Raw genomic sequence first — 25,916 nt, 5'->3', positions numbered from 1 at the left:
TTTCATGTCTTAACAAGAAGGATCTGTCTCGCCTGCAGTTGATACAAAACTCTGCAGCGAGAATTCTGACCCGCTCAAGCAGAAGAACTCACATTTCTCCGATCCTGAAAACTCTTCACTGGCTTCCAGTTTCTTTCAGGATCAACTTTCAAATTCTGGTTCTTACTTTCAGAGCTATTCATGGTCAGACTCCTCCTTACATCACTGATCTCATCCAGCCTTACACCCCAGCTCGGGCTCTGAGGTCTGTGGATCAGAATCTACTGATGGTTCCTGAACACAGTTCAGGACCAGAGGAGAGAAATCCTTCCAGGCTGTTGCTCCTAAGCTTTGGAACGATCTTCCTCTCTCTGTGTTTGATGATCTACTGACTCCTTCAAGAAACATCTTAAGACATTTTTATTTGTTCAGGCTTTTCCTTGATTTTCTGGAACTCCTGTTGTGTTATCAGTTTTATCTTGATCTTTAAAGTATATATTTTATTGAGTATTGTTTTGATTGTTTAAGCGCTTTGTGACCCTGGTCTGGAAAAGCGCTATACAAATAAAAATTACTTACTTACTGTAATCCTGAAATAAATACGAAAAAATAAAACAAGACATTTCAGTTTTCATATTTTTTCATTTTTTTATTTACTCCCACCTTTAATAGACACACAATTTTACAGAATAAATACGACCACATGAGTAAATGCATGCATTAAAGTGAAAAAGTATTGCAGTAAACAAATGAATAGTCGAGAGAGGACAGGTTTTCACCACATGGTCTGCTGCACAACTGTAAAACAACCCAATCCTCTGGTACTGGACCTTCATTTCGGACTTGGTTACATTATTCATGGGGGGGGGGGGAGGGTGTGACTTGTTGACTCCGTATAAAAGCAGAATTCTGAGTAAACGGGCGCACACATGGAGAGGGCCAGTCTTCTCGCAGCGCTCAGCCTCCGCGACGACCCGCACACCGTCCCTCAGTGACCCGGTCGATCGGCAAACCATGCCCGCCCTCCGCCTGCTCTGCCTGGCCGCCGCGCTGGTCGCGTGCACCGGCCCGTCCGCCGCCGCCGCCGCCGCCGCGGGGGGCCCGGTGGTCCGCTGCGAACCGTGCGACGCCGGCGCGCTGCTGCAGTGCAAGCCGCTGCCCCGGGAGTGCGCGGAGCAGGTCCGGGAGCCCGGCTGCGGCTGCTGCGTGACGTGCGCGCTCGAGCACGGGCAGGCGTGCGGGGTCTACACCGCCCGCTGCGGGTCCGGCTTGTCGTGCCGGCAGCAGCCCGGGGAGACGCGACCCTTGCAGGCGCTGCTGGAGGGTCGCGGGGTGTGCGCCAGGAAAGCACCTGCGCCTGCGCCAAAACAAGGTAAGAGATCGTGCGTTACATTTCTCACGAGGATATTCATCATGAAAAAAAAAAAGAATGATGCTCAACATTCCTGCGCGTGAGGTTTTAGGGTTGAGGTTTGACATGGCACGTCCGAGCAAAACAAACCCGCAGAAAGTTTCCCTCGCAGGAGTTGACTTCCCTCCAGTGCTGAGGATCAGCAGATACACTCCATCCATCCAGAACCCGGCGTGGTTTCATAAGAATTCAGAAAGTTTCATCGCCGCACGTTTACGCGTAAAAGTCCGACTTTTTGGTTTTGCGTGTGAGTCCGTGTGCAGCTTCCACCGGAGGGTTGTTGGCACACATGCCACGGAGGTGTCAAGACACACTGGTGTGTGTTTAGGTGCTGCTGACGTCAGAGCCGTGTGTACGTGTGTCTGTGTATTCACGATCTGGGTTATTTGGTTGGACCACAAAAATGTGCGGTGAATACGCAACCACTCGACACATTGTCACACACACAGACACAACACTGTGAATAACCACACACGCAAACACAAGTCAGGGAAATGCCCTAGATTTTAAGAAATACAATTTGTCCCCAAATCCACATTATTATTATCATTATTTTTTAGAGATTATTATTATTGAAGTGCTTTCTGATAATTGTTTGTATTTAGCACATTTGTATAGATAATAATATTTGAACACTGTAGCTGAAATATTGCAAATCTGTAACAACTGATTTATAAGTTAACCCTAACTATCTTATTTCTGCTGACTAGATACATGCTCAAGCAGCCACAGCTGCTTAAATATAATGTAAATAATAATAAAAGTGAGTGTATTTCTTTGCGAGGCTAAAGCTAGCACATGTACTTATGTCTTACCTTTGCCGCAGGCAGAGACTCAAGCCATGGGGCGAAGGTTGAAACTTCAATTTGAGATTTTTCAGCAAAATGATGCTTCATCACGAAAGCAGAAGTTGAAGTTATGCCAAATGTAAGAAAGTAATACCTGGTTTTCAGTAGGCTGTGTATTGGCAAGGATCTGGCGATACCATAGCTATCACAATACATGTGTGATGATACATGTGAGACGATACATGTGTGACGATAGATCGCGATATATTGTGATACTGTTGGAACAACGATATATTGTTTATCTTAAAGAAACAACAAATTATTGAGCAAATCTTTTCTCTATACAAATGTGAAGTGCTTGTAGGAAAGTGCTTCTCAACATATTACCAACAAACATGAACCTATATTAACAATGAAGTGCATTAAAAGTCTCAAACAACTTGGAGCAACATGCATTATCCAGTATCTGTCAGTGTTTTTAATTTTAAACATCAGCTTTAAAAGTTTAAATATATATTTAACCTTTGAAATAACATTTTACTTTAATTCAAAGTTATTATTTATTCTATTTTTTTGTTAGAAAACCATTTAATTTGTGATTAACACAATTTAAAGTAAGTTAGTAAAGCGTTTAACAGGGTTTTTCAATAAACCAAACTTGTTTATTGTATTTTTGTGCCATCATTGATCGTCCTTTGGTTTGTGAAAGTTGAATTTAGGGCTGACGTTACACACGGAACTCAACGCTGTCAGCCTTTGTTCAACTAGTATTAAAGTAAAAATAAACCTGAGTACAAAGAATCCACCGCTTCAGAGTCTTGATGAGCAAATCGTGTTTAACTTACTGCCAAAACGCAAGTCAACGTGTTGAGGGCAGGATACACACACTGTCAATTTATTGGATTGAAACCCATTTCAATGATGAAGTCAACATTAACATTAAGAAGATTGTTTGTTATTGTTGACTTTCACACAGGTGACTGAAATTTTCTCTCGTCTCTACAGAACAGCAAAGTTAACTGCTTCGTCTTGTTTCGTCTTTTTTGTTGCTTCGATCTGCTCATATTCTTTGTCGTGATGCTTCTCTAGATACTTCATAAAGTTAGTGGTGTTGAATTCTGTGGAGGGATTTCTCCTCCAAACATCCGCACACAGCAACAAGCAGAGCAGCTGCTATAAGGTCTGTTGTTAGCAACAGCTGCTTCTCTGGCGTCGGCGCATGACGTCAGCACAAATATATATATATATATATATAATATATATATCATTTGATTATTGATATTGAATATTGATACAGTATCGGGAGTAAAAATATCGCGATATATCGTTATATCGATATTTTCTTACACCCCTAGTTTTCAGTGTGAGAGACTCAAGTCTACTTCTTTTATCTATAGTCACAGGTATTATTCGGATGATTTGTTTCTCTTGTGGATGATTTGTTGATGTGTTTTATGAATAATTTGTTTTGTTTAAACTTTATTGTTTTTGTTGATAGATACAGATTTGTTGTGATTTTGATGCGTTGAGGTTTTTTCTTTTGTTTTGATCACGTCACAATGTTTCATACAATTTTTTATTCTTATCTTTAAAGAAAATCGTTTCTATCGTCGTTTTAGTTCAGCTGACTTTTTTCTTGTGATATTTATGAAAACATATCTGTTAAAAAGTGTAATTTCCTTTAAATTCAATGTACCTTTGTGACTCACTTATTTCAGGAATACAGTGCAGAAAGTTATTATCTGATATATAATCAGTATGAAAAGCTATTTGTCTCAGTCCCACTAAAGAAGCATCCTTGTCTTGGAGATCGATCAAAACTTTTTCAAATTGAAAATGATTTTGTAGTTGCATGAACCTTTTACATTTTTGACATTAAAAAAATCAGGTCTTAAAGTGGTCATGTTCATTACATCGATTGATTTTCCACCAAACTAAAAGTAAATTGGCATTAGCCTTCAAAACAGAGTTATATGGCATTTACACACAGAAAAAACTCAAAATGTAGTTCCATTAATTTGCTAAAGGACTCGTTGTTTTAGCAAAGATGTTACACTCAGAGAAGCAGACAGTAGTTCGTGTTCACACCTGTGTCAAAAGCAGTATGGTGTGTTTCATCCCGATGCCCAAAAGAGCCGGCTGTTCGTGTGGAGAGTCGATGTTGCCCACGAGTTATCTCACCTCTGCTGGTCAGAGCGTGTAACAACAACCAGCTCACAACACTGTTTTCCTCTCCTCTGCTGCAAAAACATGTTTATCCAAGAGTTCATTCCTAGGACCATTTCACGCACCATTGAACATTTTTTTTTTTTAGAAGTTTCCAGTATTTATAGCCTTCGTGTGCCGTCTCAGTGATGTTGTCGTTGTTTCGGTAAGACGGCCACTATCGCTAATTGATCGGCCGGTCACAGGGGAGTGCTGGACTGCCAGCTCGCCTGCACACTTCTCCCCAACGTGCCAGACCACAACCTACAAGTCTGCTTTCAGTTAGAAACTGGGCGTGTGCGTCTATTCCAATCGGCGCTCTGCTGGTCGGGACATCTCACTGGCTGTGGCCTTGTGGTGGCAGAAACCGACTCGGTGGCGGGACGTTCGGTGCCACTTTTATTAGAGAGGAGCCTGCTCTCCGGGCTGGTGCATCCCTCAGTCTTGACAGGAATCTTCGCCAACATGGAGGACTATTAATAGTCCAGTCCCCTCATCACACTTCACCCTTCTTGTTTACTCTCTTCATTGTCAGCATTCCGTCAGTGTTTTTCTGTTGTTACTGGAGGTCAGGGGTCAGGATGCTTACATGTGACGGGCGTTGACATCACAGACCGGTCCCTGCATTGGACAAACAAACCATTACACCAAAAAGTAAGCAATCCTTTATGGAGGTCAAGGTCATCCCCACTGAGGATTGCACTTCTTTAGTTGAAGAAACACTGTCTGCTGACGGAGATTCCCGTGCAGTTCTACACGAACCTCATCTCATCCATCTCCCTGTGGTACGCTAGCGCCACCTCCAGGGACAGGAACAGAGTGGAGTGCATCGTGCACGCTACTGAGCAGGTGATCAAACCAACGACCCATCTCCAGGACCCAGGGTCGGATCACAGCCGACCCTTCTCACCCTGGCTACAGACTTTTTATCCCTCTCCCAGCGGGCAGGAGGCTTCGGTCAATCAGGACCAGAACCTCTTGCCACAACAACAGTTTCTTACCCTCTGCAATAAGTCTCCTGAACGCAAACTTGTTAAAACACACTACATCTCTTTATCTGCACTATGTGAATAGTTTAACTGTTTTATTTATGTTTTAAGATTTTTATTTTTATTTTTATTATTTTATTTTAGATTTTATTTCTGAAAATGGCAATAAAAGTAATTCTGATTCTGAATTCTTAATGTCAGACTCCCTCCATCCATTTAAGTAGATTTATCCGTCGTCCCTCTCACAATATTTTCCTGCAAGAAATGCACAAAGTAATTTTATTCCTCGAGACATAGGTGAACTGCTAACAAATGTTTGCTACAATTTTATTTTGCATTTATTATTCTATTAACTCTATATACAACTTTATTAAGTTCTTTGCCACAAACTTTTTTTTTTTTGTGAATGTTTTCTTCAGTTCCCTTTATACTACTATACATATATATAAATATGTTTTGGGTATATTTGGATCATTTTTATGTTGATCTTTTTTTTCTTTTCTTACTTGCCTTCTGGTTATCCCTTATATTTTGGCAATTCTCAACACTTGGGACAGTCTTGCACTAATACATTTATACATTTCATAAAAATGTGCCGTAAAAATGTGTGTAAAAACCACAACTATTTGCGAAACCTCTATTCAGACATAAACATGCAGCATCTAACTTTATATATAGTAGAAGAAGACCATTGGGCTGAGTGTTAGCTGCCATGCTCATCAGTCTTAGCTTCACTTTAGAATCCATTGTGCTTTTAGTGACAGGATAGTTGCAAAAGAAGACTTCTGCATTAAATCATAAATTATTGTTCTTCTAGTTTGACTAAATGTAACTTGTGCTTTTCAACTCTAGCATTTTTTACTCTAGGTCTACATAATCCATTGGGACTTTTACTGAAGGGTTACACTGCCTTGTATGTTGTACCTAGAACACTCCGCATCCAACTTCTGCCTCAGTACGTTGTGAAGACAGAGACTACTTGTCCAGACATGGCATGCAACCTCAGAAAGTTGACCTGTAAATAGGGAGCAAAGATTGAGCGGACAGAGGGAGGAAGTGCCAAACTCAAAAATAGATGTGACCCGGTGCCATTTCTCTGACACTGACAGGGAAACTCAGCCTCTTTAAAAAGGTAAAATATGTCCTTTTTTGTCTGACTTTCATTGTCTGGATACAGTACATGATGTTTAACCACGAGTCACCGCTACATTGTTTTTTTTTACTACTGTTTAAACTAGACTTGTATTGTCAATGACCATCTCAGGGATTCAATAAATTGAAAAGTAAGCAAGTAAGTAAGTAATTTATATTTATAGAGCGCTTTTCCAGACCAGGGTCACAAAGCGCTTAAACAATCAAAACAATACCCTATACAATATTTACTTAAAAGATCAAGATAAAACTGAGAACAACACAGGAGTTCCAGCAAATCAGGGAAAAGCCTGCACGAATGAGAAAGTCTCAAGATGTTTCTTCAGTAGATTCAGTAGAGTCAGTAGATCCATCAAACACAGAGGGAGAGGAAGATCGTTCCATAGCTTAGGAGCAAGAGCCTGGAAGGATTTCTCTCCTCTGGTCCTGAAGCGTGTGTGAGGAACCATCAGTAGATTCAGACCTCAGAGCCCGAGCTGGGGTGTAAGATTAGGGAATTTGGTTTAGGCATGGATGTGAATCCCGTTTTATTGATGGCTGGTATTTTCTCTATAGTCATGTATTTGCTTGGTTAAAGGCAGAATTCGGATTGACACTTACTGTACATTCTTTTCTTTTATTTAATATGGTTGTTATTGTTGTTTTTTCTTACCCTTTTTTAAAACACTATCAGCCTCCACTCCATATGACAATTAGAAGCCCAAGTACGTTTTCAATTCTATAATAAAAAGAGAAAACACCCTATTACTCAAGAGTATGCACTTCAATTAATCGAATAAAACTAAATGGATGGACTTCCCAGCAATTACACATCATCAGCAACCCTGTGTCATTTCCCAGATAATAAGGAAAAAGATGTCATTAAACTTCGTTATACTTCTACTCTATATAAAGGCCAGGACCTACTCTTACGAAGCTACTTTGGCTTGATATTAAGGTTCCCCAAAGATGGTGCTTAAGAACGCCTCTGGCTTCTCTTCACAGAAACCCCTAATCCAGTCGAAGAAATCAACAGTAACGCGACCAGCACATCGACAGAGCTTCCTGGCGTCAGAGTCTTCAAGTGCTGGTACGGCCGCGGGGTGACGGATGGACGTGCACCACTACAGAACAAACTGATCAAAAAAGACCAGAACAGACGGACACACAGCTACAAGGTGGAGACTTCTTTAGGTGGAACCAATATGGACGTACACAACTTCTCGCTGGAGAACACAAGAGAGACCGAGTATGTAAGTAGAAGAAGTTTAAATGTGTATTTCTGGTTAGACAGACATAGATGTTCAAGACATATAGACGTTTTTTAGGGTAAATATTATACAAAAATAAATACAATAAATATTTTGGTTTTTATTTTACTCCGCTGTCATATCTGCCTTAGACAATAATAACTGACAATGAATGTCTATGTGAAAGTTAAGATTTAGAAAAAAAAGGTTTACAATTTTTAAAAATGGATTGAAAAATACTATGTCAAGCACAGGATGTATAGAACATGATTGTAAAACCCAAACTTTTCTTTGAAGGAGGCTCACTTGAGCATCCTGTTTTTTTTAAATTGTTGTCATGTGCCACCATTTTGTACAGAAGACTGACTATTTAATGTTCAATATTTCTTTGCGATGGCTGTGTTAATTGATTTATCTTAACATTGTGTTCAATTCATGTGACTTTCTACATTCTTAAAAATACTCTAAGGAATATTTTCCTGCCTCTGTCTAGTGCTAGCCTTGTCTTGTTTTAATTTATACTCATTTATACTCAGTTTTAACACCCGCTTGTGTTTCTGTATATGTATAATTTCACGTTTTCTTACGGCTTGTCTGATTTTCTATGGTGTTCCTGAAGGGCAAATCAAAAGCCCAATCGCAAAAACTAATGGAAAATGGATTAGAATTGTCCTTGTTTTGGTAGGATTCTGCATCGCCACTGTGAACTGATCTCCTCAGTAAGTGTTGACGGCCAACCATGAGGTTCGATTAGTACCAGCTCAACAGTGTTTAAAATACATACTTTTTCACGTGTAAAAATATCACTGTACCATCGGTCCAGTCAGCAACCTTTCTTATCAAAAAGAGACCTTTTAATTGGTATTTGTGCATGCATTTTTTTCAGTTGTTGTTTTTTTGGGCCACCATATTCTTTTCACCATTTGTAAAACGTTATCCTCAGAACTTCACTGCAAGATAAATATATTTATTGAAAAACAACTTAAACACCCTTTTTTTTTTTTAAAGAAATAGTAATAACAGCAGAGAGTACTAAACAATGAATAAATTCACACTAAAACATTCAAGAATATTTCAACAATCGAAATGAAAAGAAGATAAAAATATTTTCATGCAGCATAGGTTAGGCCATCACTAAGCATAGAAGAGAACTGTTATGGCAGCAAACAAATCCAGAGCTTTCACTTATATGGAGATGACACGAGCTTCAGATGCATTCTTAATCCAGCGGCCAGAGTCTGAAGGAAACAGGATGACAACTTTCAGACAACAAAACTAAAACTCATGGAAGGTCAACTATCAACCTGGAGACCACAGAGTAAAACCAAAAAATAAATGTTTTAAACCTTGAATTACACGGAAATACATTCAGTTCAAGAGAACGTGTAAGGTATGTCAAAAGTATTCTCAATACAAAAACTTGCGCAATACAATGCTAAAACCCTCCCTGTGTCCTTAACAATCTGCCACGGCAGCTAAAAACGGAATTTAGTGGCCATATGCAGGAGCTACTGTAGTTGGGTCTTGATAGTAGCAGAACCTCACTGACCAGGAACCACCCGGAGGCACAGGAGCCAGAACTTCAAACAAAGATTGTGTGTTTGACAAACATGTTGTATACATCTTCCTCCTCACACACTCAGGACAATCATTTCAGTGTTTAGAACTCAACCTTGTTTAGGCCTTAGCTCGAGTGAATGACGCCAATGTGTATCCTCTCCACGTACCCGAACGTGGCGTGTGCAGGTAATGTCCAAACAGAGCTGTCGCTAGCTCATCAAGAGTTTTCCCCGAAGCACAATTCGCGGTCATGCCCTCCACGTTGTGTTGTCGAAAAACGCCAGCATTTGTGATTACACGTCTCGAAGCGGAAGGTAAAGTTTATACATTGTTTGGGGAGTCTGTGCTGTTGCAGTTGGACCAGTCTGTTTTCACACAGGGTCATTTAATTACCTCTGATGTGATGTTATCGTCTCCATCCGGCCCCTCTGTTTTCCCCCGAATGTGAATTGAGGTAAACATGGACTGGTGGAACATGTGCTAGGGAGTCTGACTTGTGTTGTGAGCTTCTGACTTATGGGTGAAATTGTCTGAAGCTATACACAAGAGCCAGACCTTTTTATAATTAGAAGAGAAACCGCTTCTGCTCAAAAATAGAAAATCTATCATTCGAAAATGAATCATAGATTTTCTGGGTTTTTTTTGTGAATCTCCCACAGTTCTCTCACACCGAAATTGGTTTGCTGTACAGAGGATGTCTTCAGTTCACGTTTGCATTATTGATGACACTACACGGTACAATAAGTGATATTTCTAAAGGTCTGGCAGATTAAACCAGGCCCCAACAAGTTAGAAAATGTATTAAAAAAGTATTAAAAGTATTAGAAATGTACCAATGGGTAAGAAAGCTTGATGGAGTGTTTGGTCAGGCTGATCTATTATTCTCCTGGCTTTATGGATCAAATGCTCATTTCAGTGGTCCGTCAACTTTACTATGTAACCGATGTAAGTAATGTGTGATACCTCAATGTAGGACTCCACTGTAAAGAAGAAAGGTAAAGAAATGGAAGGGTTAAGTACTGGATTAAGTGGTAGAATGATTCTACTGTTCTACCGCAATGGCCACTGAGTCCTCCCGGTTTACCTATTTTTTATGGGAGTAGTGTCCCACAAGCCCAGCAGAAGACAATAAATACTGACTGTGGCAATAGCAATTCATGCAATATGTACCATATTATCCGCACTGTAAGGCGCACTTAAATGCCTTTAAAAATGACATTGCGCCTTATAATCTGTAGCGCCTTATATATGAACATTACCTGGTGGGTGACTTGTTTACAAACACTTTCATGACTCTGCGCCGACTGAGCCAACACGTCTTCGAGTGGATTACGCCATGCGTCATCCCGACCCAAGTCACATCATGGCGGACATCTATGGAGTGATATTACTGCCACTGGTTTGAGCGAGTGTGTCTTGGTTGTTGTACACTCAATATCACTCTGCTGCATGCTCAACCAGTCATACATGTGCGTTCAACATGTCATACACGCGCTCCAGCTGTCATACACGTGCTCAACTTCACTGCTGCGCGCTCAACATTTATCTGCTCACAAAACCAGTCTCACGTGCTGCAGCTTGAAGCCTTTTAAACATCATTTGAACATCGTTACCATGGGATTGAACAGAGTTGTCAGAACACTTAATAAAGTTTGACTTTATCCGACTGTTTTGTTGACATTCCCTTTAGCCTTATCTAGTGGATGCATAACGCAACCCCAGTCAAACGTTTGACTGTATCTTCTATTCTATGCGCCCTATTTATGAAAACACTACTAAAATAGGCCATTCATTGAAGGAGCGACTTATAATCCAGTGCCCCTTATAGTGCGGAAAATACGGTAGTCTTATTCAATATTGAGAGAACAACAATGGCAGATGGCAGATATGAGCTGCATCTTCTAGGATGTACTCTGGTTTATAGAGTAGGTTAAGTCAATGACACATATTTTGTCAAATAATAATTCGACAGAACTATACCGATAACTGACTTGCTGGTGCCATCAGAAATCCTCTTGCACAGCTTATGTCATATGACTAGTTTAAATGTTTTATTATATTTAAATGAAGGTTAAATAAAAAGTTTTTGTGATCTATTAGAACTGTACTTTTTATTTAGCTCACCATATTCTGTCGTTACTCCGGCATGTGCATTACATTTTTTACTTGTCTTTATCAGAATCAGTGTGAATTGATTTTATTGGCATTTTTGGTGAAGGATACACAGACTAGGAACTTGCAACAGTTATGGTTTACCTTATAGAAAATGTTGAGGGACACGTCAGGAAAATGTGTTTTTTTGGATGGGTGGGTGGAAAAGGCTTAATAGAAATGGATGATACAGGTGCTGAAGTGACAGTATCTTCATCTGCCTCAAACACTTTTCAAAATTGTACTTCTTCTACTCTATATTTAACCTGTATTTATCTAATGAAAATGGAAAACCACTTTATTGTGAGTGATAACTTACTTTAAAAAAACATACGTACTGTTATATTTAACTAATCATATTAAATAGTGTCTATTGTAATGCTACTGATATTTGTATCCTAATAGGAAAGATCTCCACAACTTCATCCACCTGCCATTGACAAACATGTTTTAATGTGCATGTCTTTACTTCACCACTAGGGTCCGTGTCGGCGCGAGATGGAAAGCATCCTCAACAGCCTGAAGATCAACAACGTGCTGAACCCGCGAGGCTTCCGCATCCCCAACTGTGACCGAAAAGGCTTCTACAAAAAAAAACAGGTAAGTGGCTCTCCCTGCTGTTCCCTTTCAAACACAAAAAGTGTGGACATGCAAATATATCCGCCACATGCCCGGACACTTCCAAAGAATCTCCGCCGACTCATTCCAGCCGCTCCGCACTTCCACATTCCCCTTGTTCGTCTCTCAGGTTGCCCTGACAGCCACATCAACACTATATTATCAGAATGGCTAATAAGCACGTATCTCTCCAGTAAATGCACGTCTGACTCACAGGAAATGAAGTGGGTCAGGTGTGTTTGTGAGTGTGGGAGAGTGTGGGGGGGCAGGGACATAAGAATGTGGTCTGGGAGTGTGTGTGTGGCACGGTGGATGTGGCGGCAGGGGAGTGTTCGGATGGCGCTTGTTCGACGGCGGTGGTGTCGGTGAGGGTGCTGACGGTGAGGTTAAAAAAACAAACAGGCCGTCACTGGTTTGACTGTCTGTGGTTCCGGTTTCGGGCCACCCAGGTCCTCATACCTCTCCTTAGACCTGGACCACTTTAAATCTATCCGGGAAGCAGGGGGGGTAGCGAGTTATTGAGACTCTTATCGAAGGGCCAAACCGGATCCATTCAGGGAAATGTATGAGTCACCCGAAAATAAACCCCCATCAGCGTGAGTCACAGAGCGACTCGAGTCAAAACACACAAGTATTGTCTTCTTTAGTTTGAAAATTCCGAGGTAACATTGATCATTCAGAACTGAAGACGGAAAGTTGGAATTATCTGTGACTCACATAGGTGGATCTCTTGACAAAATGATTAGGATCAAAGTCAGCTCAGGGGAATGTATGGAATGGGATGTGTAACATCCTCCAACACATTTGTGGTTTGTGTCATCCATCCAGAAACTAAAGGAGTCAATATAAAGTCCTGACTGTCAAAGTCATGTCTGCGAATCAGTGCTGATGTCTTCAAGCTGTGCCTGTGATTCACAGCATTAACCGCAGTAACTTCCCTGGACTTTCACCAAAAGCGCGGCACGGCGCCGAGTTAATTTTGCCGCATAGCAAATGGCACTAATAAAAATCCTGCAGAGCAATCACATTTCTAGGTAAATCATCGCTTGACGAGTTGTGTATTGTCAATAAAGTTCTATTAACAGAATAGTCAAAGGGAAACGGACAAAAATGCCGGATTGTACAATAAAAAAGCGATGAACGGAATTGATAATAGTACAGAAATATTAGGTGGGGATTTAAAAAAAAAATAATTTACTGTCATTTATTTGAAAACCCTCAAATATCTTACCCGCAACTGTCTGTAAGCCGCAAGTGTCCACATAAAATTATATACAGTGTCTTTACAGAGACATTTTAAATGTATTTTATAACTTACTTTTAATTTACTTTTACCTTTTAGCAGACCAGAAAAGTCATTGTCGAGTTAAGGCAATCTAATTTATTTTATTTTTTTAACCTCTAAAAGATTTTGTCGTACTTTATTGCACTTTGTTCTTATTCCATCCGTCCGTCCGTCCGTCCAGTTTATTTGCTGCTACTTCCTAAGTGCATTACTGCCATCTGATTTAAAAAAGACAATTTTAATGAACTTGAACAGGTTATTTTTTAATTAAACTGAAAAAAGGATATTTTAAACAGCAAGGCTCTTCTGAAGCTCTGCATAATTGTATATATCAAATGTGTGCCATTCAGTGTCCACATTTTTTATTAATTATATTGATTTATTTTTGTTTTGTATTATTTTATCTGTGTACTGTCTGTCCTAAAATGTGTTTGCAGTGCTGAAAAAATAAAATAAAGACACATCCGTCGCTCTGATCGAAGGCGTTTTTTTAAAGAAACAAACAAGTTTTTTATCATTTGAAGTTGAGATGTAGCTGGCACGCCTCACTCAGAACTCTTGGTAAAGATACTACTGACTAATCACCCCCCCCAAGAAACTACAATACCCTTTACATCATGTGAGGACGACCAACTGCGAAACTCAGTTATGGATTTTGACTTTTGAATAATGTCCTGTTTGTCTGATTTAATTGGCCTGAGGAAACTACGCTGGATCTCAAAATGACTTTTAAATCTGGTGAGCAACTGTAAGCTTATACTTGGGTATGTGCGGAGCAGAGTGCCAGCCTGTGGGCCTTCTCTCGCCGGTGCGTGGCTGAGACGAGGCTGAAGGGGGTGTGTGTGTGAGTGTGTGTGGGGGGGGGGGTGCTGTTAAATCCAGTCAGAGGGGATATGTCTTCACGGTGCGTTGCAGATTTATGACCGGAAACACTGCGAAGAGGAGACCGTGTGAACCTTCTCAAGTGACAATACTGTGAAAAGAAGAAGTGTGGGGGAGGAGACAGGGGGAGGGGGAAGCGTGGGCAGAGAGTTGAGGGGGGGGGGGGCGATGGAAGTGAAGGCAGGACCACAGCAGCAAGAACGCTCTTTACTTATGATACAGAAGATTCCCGGATTGTTGAATAAAATCTTCTTTTTTATTGCAATGATTATTTTTATTTTCAGTTCAATATCAAAACTTTATTGCACATGCTTAGATTTCCCATCTTCTCTTTCAAATTAGACCATAAATAACAATTTCCCGAAAGGAGATCTTCATAGGGATCGATAAAGTTTATCTATCTAAAACATTTTGGAATTTCACATATTTAGATAAATTAAACTTGTCATCCATTATACAGAGGTAAAGAAGTTCAGGCCTGTTCAGAATGTCAATTATTTCTCATCTATAAAACCAGATTTTAACTGGACTAAGGACTAAAATGTTTCTTAGCAGTTGAAAATGAGCCATACACAAAAGCCGTGGCTCAACAGATCATGACCTCCAGCTCTCGCTGGAAAGGTTCACAACCCAGTGTGAAGCGGCAGGGGTGAGAATCAGCACCTCCAAATCTGAGTCCATGGTGCTGAGTTGGAACAAGGTGGGAAGTCTTTTCCGGGTTGGGGATACGATTCTGCCCCAAGTCGAGAAGTTTAAGGATCTTGGGGTCTTGTTCACGAGTGAGGGAAGAATGGAGCGTGAGATCGACAGGCGGATTGGAACACCAATATGTAGTGGTGAAGAGAGAGATAAGCCATTAGGTGATGCTCTCCTCACCTATGGTCAACAACGATGGGTGGTGACTGAAAGAACAAGATCGAGGAGAGACGCGTTCTATAAATTTAAATTACTTACTTACTTACTATGTCTCCTAGCTGGTCTGGGAACCCCTTGGGGTCCCACGGGAGGAGCTGGATGATGTAGCTGGTCTGGGCCTCCCTGCTAAACGTAGCTGCCCCGCGGAGGACAACGAACGAACGAACATTGTATTACAAAGTCCCGGATATAAATACTCATGTCCTTTGAAGGGTTGTTTGACAAGCGCTCTGATGGCTGTACGACCCATTTATACAACTCAAAATTACCTGTCCGGGTTACTTTTAGGCCCAATAGAATTCAGAGCAAATGAACCCCTTGAGTCAAGATTCTTTCCATGTCCAACCGACTTCTATTGACATTGATAGTGAAACAGTGTTATTAGTGTTATTTCTCTGTGGTGATAAAAAGGATTTTTCCACAAAACCAAGTAACTTTTTGACTTGCGGAGACCTGAATTTATAATAATTAATAATAATAATATTGAATTTTATATCACTTTTTAATCCATAGTTACAAAGTACAAAATAAAACAACACACGTTCCATTCAGGGAATATATTATTCAATAAAATGATAAAACACTGAAAATAAAGCAGAGTAAAAGCCCATTGATAAACCCTGTTAAGGGTTAAAAGGTGACATCACACAAAAGCCAGTCTGTAAAAGAGATTTAAAAGAAGGCACAAACTCCAGCCAATCTTATCTCCTGCTAAAAAACACCAGAAGACTGGTAGTACACAATTGCTGAAATAAATGTACAGTCTTTGAACTGATACAAATGTTGCATAAAAAAAAAAAATGTTGGTACAGATTATTATTTTGGTATTGCTTAGATTCCGCATTAACTTGGGTGAGTCAGAAGTGCACGTTGGGGTTTTTTAAAGAGAGAAAGTGAGCAGCATCATGACTCTCCATCGCAGATTTTATTTGTGTGGCTGGTAACCTGAGTGAGTCTGGAGTGTTCGGCTGCAAGCAAGCTATTTTTAGCTGTGGTTCTATGAATTGGCTTAGTATCCCGTTGGAGGCCATGCGTACCCGACACAGACCCACTCATTACAACTTTCTCCCATGTCCACTTCCACTGTACCAGCCTCTTTTGTCAGGACTCCACCGTGGCTGCCACTTCCTTGTTTGGCCAGGAATCACTGACAGAGGTGTGTGTGTGTGTGTGTGTGTGTGTGTTTGGATGGATTTGGGGACGTGACCAACGCTTGTGCTTCCACACAGTTTCTGGGAAGGGGTACATGCTTGGTTCCTGAGTGTCTTTTGTGTTGTTTCTTGTCATCTCAGTTAATTTTCAGAACAGTTCTACAAAGTTAGTTTATAAAAATAAAAATTCACCTCATTTCGAAATTTAAGCTCTTAAAGGGAAATGTTTTAATATTTCCTCTCTCCTGTCTTTTCCACATGTTTCAAATGTTGAAGTCTTCATCTCCAAGATGCAGTAAGTCCCTCATCATGATGACGTTTTGAAGTTATTACTTTATAAAGTTCTCCACCATATCCAAAGTGAGCGAACAAGAGGTTACGAGAATGGAGTCCATTATGACATAATAATGGTCTTCAATCCTCCTCCAGTCAGCTGTAATCAGGCCCGCTTTGTTTATACAACGAGTCCCTTTGACGTGGAGACTTTCAGGATAAATGACATGTGCTGACGAACCTTGATAAATCACAGCAGAGTGGGTATAGTTACTGTAAATAAGATTTCATTTCCACAAAAAAAAAGTGTTTTCAGTGGGCGGAGCTTAAGGCATCTTCTAATGTAAATATTTCAATTAAAATACAGGCAAATACTAATGAGTACAATATACCCAATACTGTTTTTGTGCAATAATACAGACACAATTATGTGTATCAAACACAAATACAAAGGTTGCATCAAAACAGCAAAGACACAGAAGCTCAACAAAAAGGAAAAATGGAAATGGTCACAACATTTACACAATGTAGATATTTCACACTTGTTCTACACACAGACATTACACAAATGAAATGAAATGAAAAAATAAACCAAAGACATACACAAGTAGTAACAACAGTCTCGTTAAAACAACCAGACATTATGAGATACATACATAGAATACATAAAGAAACACAAAAAAAGAGCGAAAACACAAACTGCTCTCAGTTAATGACTAGTCTATGATAGGGGCCCCTGAGGTCCCGCTTTAAGATCCACATTAGACTTGGTCTCGTCAAAAGGGTTCTGGCTCCAGTGTGAGGTGGACCAGCTGGAGATCAGCTCGGGACGTCCAGCGTCGTACTGAGCGTGACTCAGACGGGTCTGTGGAAGCGAACAGAGTGACCACAACGACTTTATAATAACGGACACGCTCAAGTCCAGACGGCTATTTTCTGCTCGTCTCACTCTCAACTCCTTGTTCCTCCTCTCCGCTTTGCGTTTTCATGCCGCTTCATTACAGCTTGGTTTCCCAACTGAAGATAAACATGTTATTCTGCACATATTGATTTTGGTAAACAGAAAGTTACAGGTGAACTTAAGGGTTTTTCTCATAGATGGAACTTGAATGGGAGATGGATTTGATATTTGGTCATAGAAGAGATGGATCACTAGTTTAACCCTTGTACTGCCTCTGAGTCAAGTAAGTAAGTAAGTCATTTTTATTTGTATAGCGCTTTTCCAGACCAGGGTCACAAAGCGCTTAAACAATCAAAACAATATTCAATAAAGTATATATTTTAAAGATCAAGGTAAAAGGCATCCCTTGTGTTGTCTCTTGGTTCACCTTGACCCAAAACACATTTGTTTTCGGGCCACTGGGTCACCTTGACACAGATATACACAAGGATTAAGATAGAAGCATAATTACGGAAACTGTATGGAAAAATGACCATATTTACATCGTCCATAACACACGCTGAAAGTGCTACACCTTGTCTCTGAGAAAATATTCTATTAACTAGTAAAGCATTTAGGAGGACAGCAAACTGAAAAATAAAAACAAAATGCATCACGTGTTTTTTGGCAACAAAATCTAACAGTTTGTCTTTATATTTCATGGAAAAAATGTACATTGCACACTTTTCATTTGACCATTCCTTGCCCAATGATGGAAGTAAATAGTAGGTTATCTTGATCGTCGTGCATTCCAATTCTGAGAGATAATTCAAAGAAATAAATGCCATCTTCATGTGATAAAACGTTTTGGATAATGAGTTAAATAGAAGAAGAAAAAAAAAAGCAGATTCTACAAATATAGATTAAATGAAACACATTTTACATTGTTGGTTAGAACCATATTGGATTGCACTTCAGCAGACGAGCAATAGGAGATCGTCCACAGTGTGTGTTTAGGGGCTCTGGGTTCACACGACATTCTTAAACAAATTCCTGAACTCTCTGGCATGTACCTACTTCATTCATCCGTCCACATTTGGACATCTATTTTAAAGCTCTTCAAAACACCAAAATGTTTTCGGGATAAATCCGGTGAAACTCTTATTGAACTTTTTTTATTTTTAGAAGATCAATATCCTGGGACCGAGAAGTCAGACACACACCAAACACATACATGCTGCTTTCAACACGTGAAGCATTACAGGTATGAGCAGCTGTTTGTCCTGCGGTCCGACTCGGCTTAATGCATGTGAAGCTTGGCGGCACTGCTGCTCGCTGGGAAGGCCACCATCACAAGAGCCTGTATTCATACACATTGTACGCACACATGAACACACACATGCACACACGCACACAAACACACCAATCCTTATAAATGTGTGAGGTGTGTGAAATTTACTGCTTTTTCGGCCAGGGGGTCTCAGAAAATAAACAAGTTTACTTTTAGAACCCCCCCCCCCAAAATAAATAAATAAATAAAAAATAAACAACCAGCTGTAGTGAGAAGTGACTTTTTGATATGATAACATCATATGTTTGATAATCTCAACCGGCTATGAAGAAATCTTTAAATAAATCATTATTACACAAGTATTAATAATAAAATAATGAAGTTGATTCTAGCAAGTACAAGAGCACCATATATTATTTTCACATAAAACCTCATTGAAGTACTGGGAGTATGTTCTGACGCTTCCAGGAAGAGAAAACAGGAAACTGATCGAAGAAGAGCCTTCACTGGTTTTTAGTGCAGACTCTACCACGTTACGTTACGTTACGTTAGATTGCAGTCACGCTGTCATAACTGTGGGGGCAGCCATAAACCAGACAAAGCACTTCGCCAAAAATCTGAAAGTTGTCTTTTCGTCTTACTGACCACTTTGCAATCAGAGCAGATTAGATCAGTCAGGCAGGAAGTCATCCCCTTCAAAATGCATTAAATTCCTCATCATGTTTTGAAGTTAATACTTTATTAAGTTATCCCCCATCTGAAATCTCAGCGAATGAGAGGTTACGAGAGAGGAGTCCGTTATGATGTAATAATGGCTTCACTCCTCCTCCAGCCAGCTGTAATCACGTCCTGCTTTGTGTATACAACAATTCCCTCGGAGGAGGAGATTAAAGACGCGCAGGGTAAACCTCTATGTTTGACCAATCACAGCAGAGTGGGTGTGGTTATTGGTAAATTATTGGTTCAACGTACCTCAATGTTTCTACTGCGTCATCACTTATATAGTAATATAAAGTATCTGGTTGTTCTGTTCTATGTTAGTCTTTGTATCCTTTGTCTTTTTTATTTTTCTATGATCTATGTTCTTTATCTTTATCTTTAGACTTAGATTGTGTCATCTTGTTCTTTCTCTTTATGTTCTTCTTCTTGTTTTATTTTGATTTATTTTTTATGAAAAATTGCTGTATTTTCTGTGGCTATTGGAAAAAAAACGATTTCCCGAAGGAGACCTCCTGAGGGATCAGTAAAGTTTTACCTTACCTTACCTTTACTTCAACCATTACGTGACATCAAAGACGAGATCCTTATTGCATAGAAATGGAGTAAGAAAGTCAATGGGAGTCTTGGGCGGATCTGTTTTAAAACGTGTACTGGTTTATGGTCCGTCTTTGACTTCTCGCTTGATCACACGGTATGTAAAAAACGTAAAACTTTGAAATCAGTGGCAAGAGGAACTTGAAGAAAAAGTACCACCACTACAACTGTAAGAAAGAACTAAAATCATTAGACAAGACACTAAACATCATGTTGAAACACAACATAACAAAACAGATCCAACATGATAACAAAACAAGAAATTTAGGAAAAAAACAGAATAACAAAGTAATAAAACCGATAATGAAAGACAAAACTAAATCGACAAGACACTACACATGATAGCAAACATGATAAAGTGCTAGACACTAAAACAAAGTAACAAATAAGATATGATCACACAAAACACATCAAAGCTACAACAATACAGGAGAATATTACCCAACAGAACACATGAACCACAACGAAAACCAGTATTTTAACGTTATGGTTTGAGTTTAGCTAGAAGTGATATTGTTAGGTTTGATGACATCTTGCTTAGCAGTTTATTGTGTGTTAAGTTATTTGTTGTTAGTCTCTTATTGGCATCTTTAGCTCTGGTTGTATTTTGCACACACGCCAACCAGAGTCTAAAAAAAGGTTTTCGGCCGCAGACAGATGGGGAAGACTCAACAGAGGATGAAGAGCGTGAGGCGGCGGGTGAAGAAGCTGCCGCCGAAGTTGCTGTGGCGGAATTTTAATGAGCAATAAACTGGTCTTTGATCGTCAACGGGAGCTCACGTGAATGTTCGAAGCTGAGCCAGAGTGTGTGTTGACTGATGACCCGTGTGAACATTCTCCAGATTTTTGGCTCAAGATTTATTCTTGCCGTGTTATGAAGGTGCCAGCAGGGGGAGGTGGCAATAAAGTTGGAACATTTGTATGGATGCCTTTGTGTTTACTAACATATTTTCAATCAATAGTTGCCAGTCATTTTGTAAACATTCCTGTTTGTTCTTCACTGTTCTGTTGTGCTCAATGATTTATTGATGTCTTTAGATATCCGTTGCTGTGTGTAAAGAATCGCTCTGCTAATTGATTTGCTGCTATTTATTGATCATTTGTATCTCTACATGTGTTTCGTAATTGTGTTGTGTTACATATTTAGTGTTGTGTTACGGTGCCTAACCTAGAGTGTATACAGTAAAATGGTTTAGTATTCTGTTAATTTAAACAAAAAAACTAGGTTTCTGAATTGTGCTTTGTGACTATTGATGAAATTATTTTTTTCTGATAAATTGTTATTTATTGTGGAGTATTCACAAAAGTCACTTGCGGTACCACGTGGCGTAAAAATACTTTAAATTAACAGAATAAAATCAAAGCTGAAAAGAATTGTTCTGTTTCATTATATGTTTACTGTGTAACCTTGTCTGTGGATATGTTTCATTTATGTTATTAGATGAGAATTGAATTTATTTTAACATGTTTGTGGTGATTAAGTGTTTTGATTCCTCTTGTGTGTATTTAATCAATTGGGTTGCTGCTAATATTCAATTGCTGTTCTGTTTAAAGTTTTGTTTAATGGTTGTTGAGAAGTTAGTCCTCAGCTTAAGTAGGTTTTGGTTCTGTATTGTGAAGCCTGCAGTCCGATGTTGAAGTAAATACTACAAGTAATGATGGTGCTTAAGTTTTGGTGTGAGTACAAACCTTTTTCTATGTGGGCTACATATCTACATCTCAAGCTCAAAATATGAAGCATATAGAAAAAATATGAAGCATATAGATCTTCATTTAATCCAACACAAATATATATATTTGTATATGTTGTTGTTGATGTTGATGTTCTACATTCTTTGGTTGGTTAATATAGTTTAAAATAGTGGAGATGTGCCAAATAAAATCTAAATAAAATCCGAGCCTGGTTTAAGCTTATTGATACTCTCACAGATCATTCTTCTGACATGATGTGATTTGCTTTATTTTAGTAAACGTCGTGTCGACTCTTCATGAGTTCATTCCACTCATGATGACAACCTGTCATTTGATACGTCTGCCAATATGTGTGACAAGTGGTTTGTGTTTGTGTGTGTGTGTGTGTGTGTGCATGTGTGGTCATAATCAGCTCCAGATGATTCGGCGCATCCCAGAATAGTGGTGCTGGCTTCCCTGCTGCCCTCCTGGTCGGCCTGGGCAAATATTTTAGCAGCTCCCTGTTTACCTTCGCTGGCTATCGAAAATAATCTGCATGTTGATGTTCCGCCTGCAGAAAGTGCTGACGCGGGACCATGTGGAGATCCACTCTTGCCCACTTTCTCAAGGCCGACTGCTGCGTCATCCTGTCGCACGTTTATTAGAGCAAAACATCTCCCAAGTTCCGGAGTAGGAGCCACTAAGCAGGACAATGATTTTCCATTTGGATCTTTGTCGAGAGAAACTGCTCGCTGCATCTACTCCTTTTGAATCCATTAACCCTTGTGTTGCCTCTGGGTCAAGGTGAACGACCTTCCTTGTTGCAATAAATATATATGCAGTAGTGGAGACTGTTCACCTTGAACGAAAGAGGCAACACAAAGGATACAAACACATTTTTTTTCCAGGGTTAAGCACCAAGATGCTTTCCGACAAGTCAGGGTTACACTCTACATTGTGCACTAAAGGTCGTGAAATATCGTTGAATTTAAAAGCTGTGCCAACTAAGCCAACAAGCAACAGGTTTTATATTTTATGTTATAGTTTACCTGTGTATACATAGTCGAAATATATATTACAAAAAGCATTAAGAAAAGACAAAGATTGTCTGTATGAATGAAAAATAGTATGAAAGAAACCCCACTAATCATCCTGTTTTAGATACACTTTTTAGTTTTAATTTTATTTTAATTTTATGTGAACATCTTCACAATATATTTTACAAGGGGATTTAACTTGATTAATTCTGTAGGGTTGCCTGAACGTACACTAGCAGGTATAAACGTTAAGAATCTTTTAATTAATTCTTCACATTACATCTTTAGCACACAGATGGTATGTTGTGCATCTACGTTGCAACGTTCCTTTGTAGAACACCATGACACATGTGTTATAAATTAAAAAAATGTTTGATTTTAAAGTAGAAGGCTTTTGCTTTATAGGCCACTAGGGAGGCAGACATGGGATGGGAGATGGGTAGGAGGGCAAAATCGTCCCATTTAAGATATTTTATGTGGCCTGCGAGAGCTTTAAATACAAATCCTTTATTCCAGTTTGTTCGATGTTAAAGTTCATTGCCAACTCCCTCGTTGTGTAACTAATCAGGTTGAGACCAATGCAGCTTACATTTACTTCTCATGAAAACTGAAGATTGTCTTGTCTTCACAGTGTCGTCCCTCTAAAGGCCGGAGACGAGGATACTGCTGGTGCGTGGACAAATATGGTCAACCACTGCCGGGCCTGAACGGCAGAGACCGACTGGAGACGCAGTGCCACAGGCCTGACAGCCAATGAGAGGAGGCTGAGAGAATGGAGATGGGAAAAGGGAGGAAAGCGAGATAGAGGGATGACCTAAATCTCCTCTGCATGTAGATTTAGGGAAACATTCGAAGGAAAAAACTGGATCTCTCATCAAAGCAGGGTGAAGAAGCCAAGCCAAGCTTCCTGGCCGCTCAGCGGAACACTTGTTTTTATGAAAGACGCGAGAGCCAAAAAACATCTGCACTATTGTAAGAGAGGAAGGAGGGTCTTTTCCACTCCCTTTAAAGAGGACTTGATTGTGACTATGACCCCAAAAATCTGCCTTTTTTTGTGAGTTGTCTTTCTCATTTGTTCAACTCGCGGAAAACTGTTTAGAAAGCAAAAAAGACTTGTTTCAGCCGGAGGAGAGTGAAGGAACGAAGTTTTGCCTTTAAATGAATTTCCCTCCAGAAACACGGCGAGGAAAGAAAACGCATACATGGAATTGAAGCTTGTGGTGCCTCCTAAACTGAGTGTTACTTTATTTGTATTTTAATTTGTTCTCGGTTGTGGGTCATAAGGTCAAAGGTAAGATAAATTACGACACTTTGACGAACAGTTTGGGTTATCCATTCACCATAAACAACCTTGGCTTACAGTTTACACTTAGCTTGATAGCATAGGTTAGCTATTGACTAACTTTAAAATGCTTGTTCAAATTATTTAATTGACTGGAATTGAAAAAAATATAAACACACAATTGTAAACCAAGATAATAAAAACTGTGCTTTTGGCGAACAATGCTAAGAGCACTAGACCTTAATGGTCACTTAAAAAAGACTAAACAATATATTCATTCTTACTTGAGTTAATAAGTTACAAATGGTAAGTGCTGTATGATTCATTCATACAAATAAGCTACAACAATATTGATAAATGTTTACAAGGTTTTGGATGGAAAACCTTTTTAGCAACACGTCACATCCAAGCCTTCATCACTTCCTGTATATCGAGGAGATCGTTAAAATCCTTTTGCGTCAACAGATGTTTCAATTCTGGAGAAGTTGTCAAGCTTTTTGTCTCTTTGTATATTAAGTTAAACCTGTTAAGAGTGTGAGTGACTCATCGCTTGAGTCACGCTGAGTCTCTGTGAGTCGTAGATGACTCACTTAGATCCGCGAAACTCTTGATGAGTCACATTTGTATTAGACCTTCCAGTTTCCTGGAACAGCAATAGACTTTGGAGGAGCCTAATTTTGCTGCAAGGTTTGAATTATTGACCTCTGTAGATCATCAGCATTTAAGCTAATGTGAGCGTGGCTATAAAAGGCCTCCATGTTCAGAATGCTAAAGGTCAGCGTGCAACAGCAGTGAGCGAAATGCTTTGAAAAAAGTGCCACGGTTTGTCACATGCTGCATCTTTTAGGCAGTTCAGGGAGCTTCATAATCAGGTTCAGCTAGCATGAGCTACAAAGCTAGTGTCGTGAGGCGCTACAAAAAGTACAAAGCACTTCACAACACAAACGTGTACACCTTTATTGTGAGTTAATGCATCAAACATTAGGCAGAACAACATATTACTACAACAGATTGATCAAACCACTCGTCACGAATAAAATGAAACGCTCGCTGACCACACAAATTGAAGTACACAGAATGGATGAACCCACACATCATACAAATAAGAAATGGACAAAAAAATAACAATTATTAAACGCAACAGAAATTGATTCAGAATCACAAAATTTAAGGAGTTTTTAATCTGTTTCATCTTCCATCCTTACCATGTATGTCTTGTGCCGCCCAGGTCACGCCAGGCCTCAACAGCACATTCTGGCAGTGGTACCAAGAGCACTTTGACATGTTGTCAGGGCGGAGGTGGGTTGTCCATGAAAATCTGTGTCTGGGTTTTTGAGAAATCAAATAAATGCTCGAAAGCATGATAATTATATCACAATCTTCGAACTTCCTCTTTTTGATCACTTGTTCAGTAACATGTATACTTTGATCGGCTTTAACATTATGACCCCCCCACCCAACTTTTTTTTAATGGGGATGGTATCAAGACTGCTTTAAATGTCATATATATATCTCTGTCTAGTTGAAAGCCCAGATCATGACAGTGTTTTCTTCCTACAAAGTTTTTTTTACCAATTATTTGCGTTCATAAAAAAATATAAATATTCAAATTATGATTGTTTAAATGTTAAATTGTTTTCACAAAATAATGTTTTCATTCATACAATTGTGGAGGGATAAACAATTAACCTTATGACCGACATCACACCAAGATGGTCATAACTCCAAGAGTTCTCTTCTGCTTTTATCTTCCATTTCCTCAAAGTGGTCATAATGTTATGGCTCATCAAAGTTACGGTATATTAACTCTGCCCTGTGCTTTTGTATAGAAACATTGATCTTACACGGTAAGG

General features: G+C 39.5%; 1 protein-coding gene across 1 annotated transcript; it reads left to right on the top strand.

Moving 5' to 3' along the window:
- The first annotated feature begins 862 nt into the window (after positions 1-862).
- LOC148086551 (insulin-like growth factor-binding protein 3) lies at positions 863-25,916 on the top strand. Its single transcript, XM_087784704.1, has 4 exons — positions 863-1,351; positions 7,509-7,756; positions 11,945-12,064; positions 23,413-25,916. Exons 1-4 carry the CDS (start codon positions 994-996, stop codon positions 23,536-23,538), a joined length of 852 nt encoding a protein of 283 aa, XP_087640830.1. The 5' UTR covers positions 863-993; the 3' UTR covers positions 23,539-25,916.

Source organism: Callionymus lyra, chromosome 2, assembly GCF_982586985.1.
Source record: "Callionymus lyra chromosome 2, fCalLyr1.hap1.1, whole genome shotgun sequence".
In the NCBI taxonomy this organism is placed as follows: domain Eukaryota; kingdom Metazoa; phylum Chordata; class Actinopteri; order Syngnathiformes; family Callionymidae; genus Callionymus; species Callionymus lyra.
This window is presented reverse-complemented; position numbering and strand designations above follow the sequence as displayed.

Excerpts from the sequence above, each read along its gene's own strand:
- LOC148086551 (XM_087784704.1), top strand. The coding sequence starts at position 994 with ATGCCCGCCCTCCGCCTGCTCTGCCTGGCCGCCGCGCTGGTCGCGTGC. Across the intron at positions 1,352-7,508 it reads TGCGCCTGCGCCAAAACAAG|AAACCCCTAATCCAGTCGAA; the intron begins GTAAGAGATCGT and ends TTCTCTTCACAG. Across the intron at positions 12,065-23,412 it reads GCTTCTACAAAAAAAAACAG|TGTCGTCCCTCTAAAGGCCG; the intron begins GTAAGTGGCTCT and ends TTGTCTTCACAG.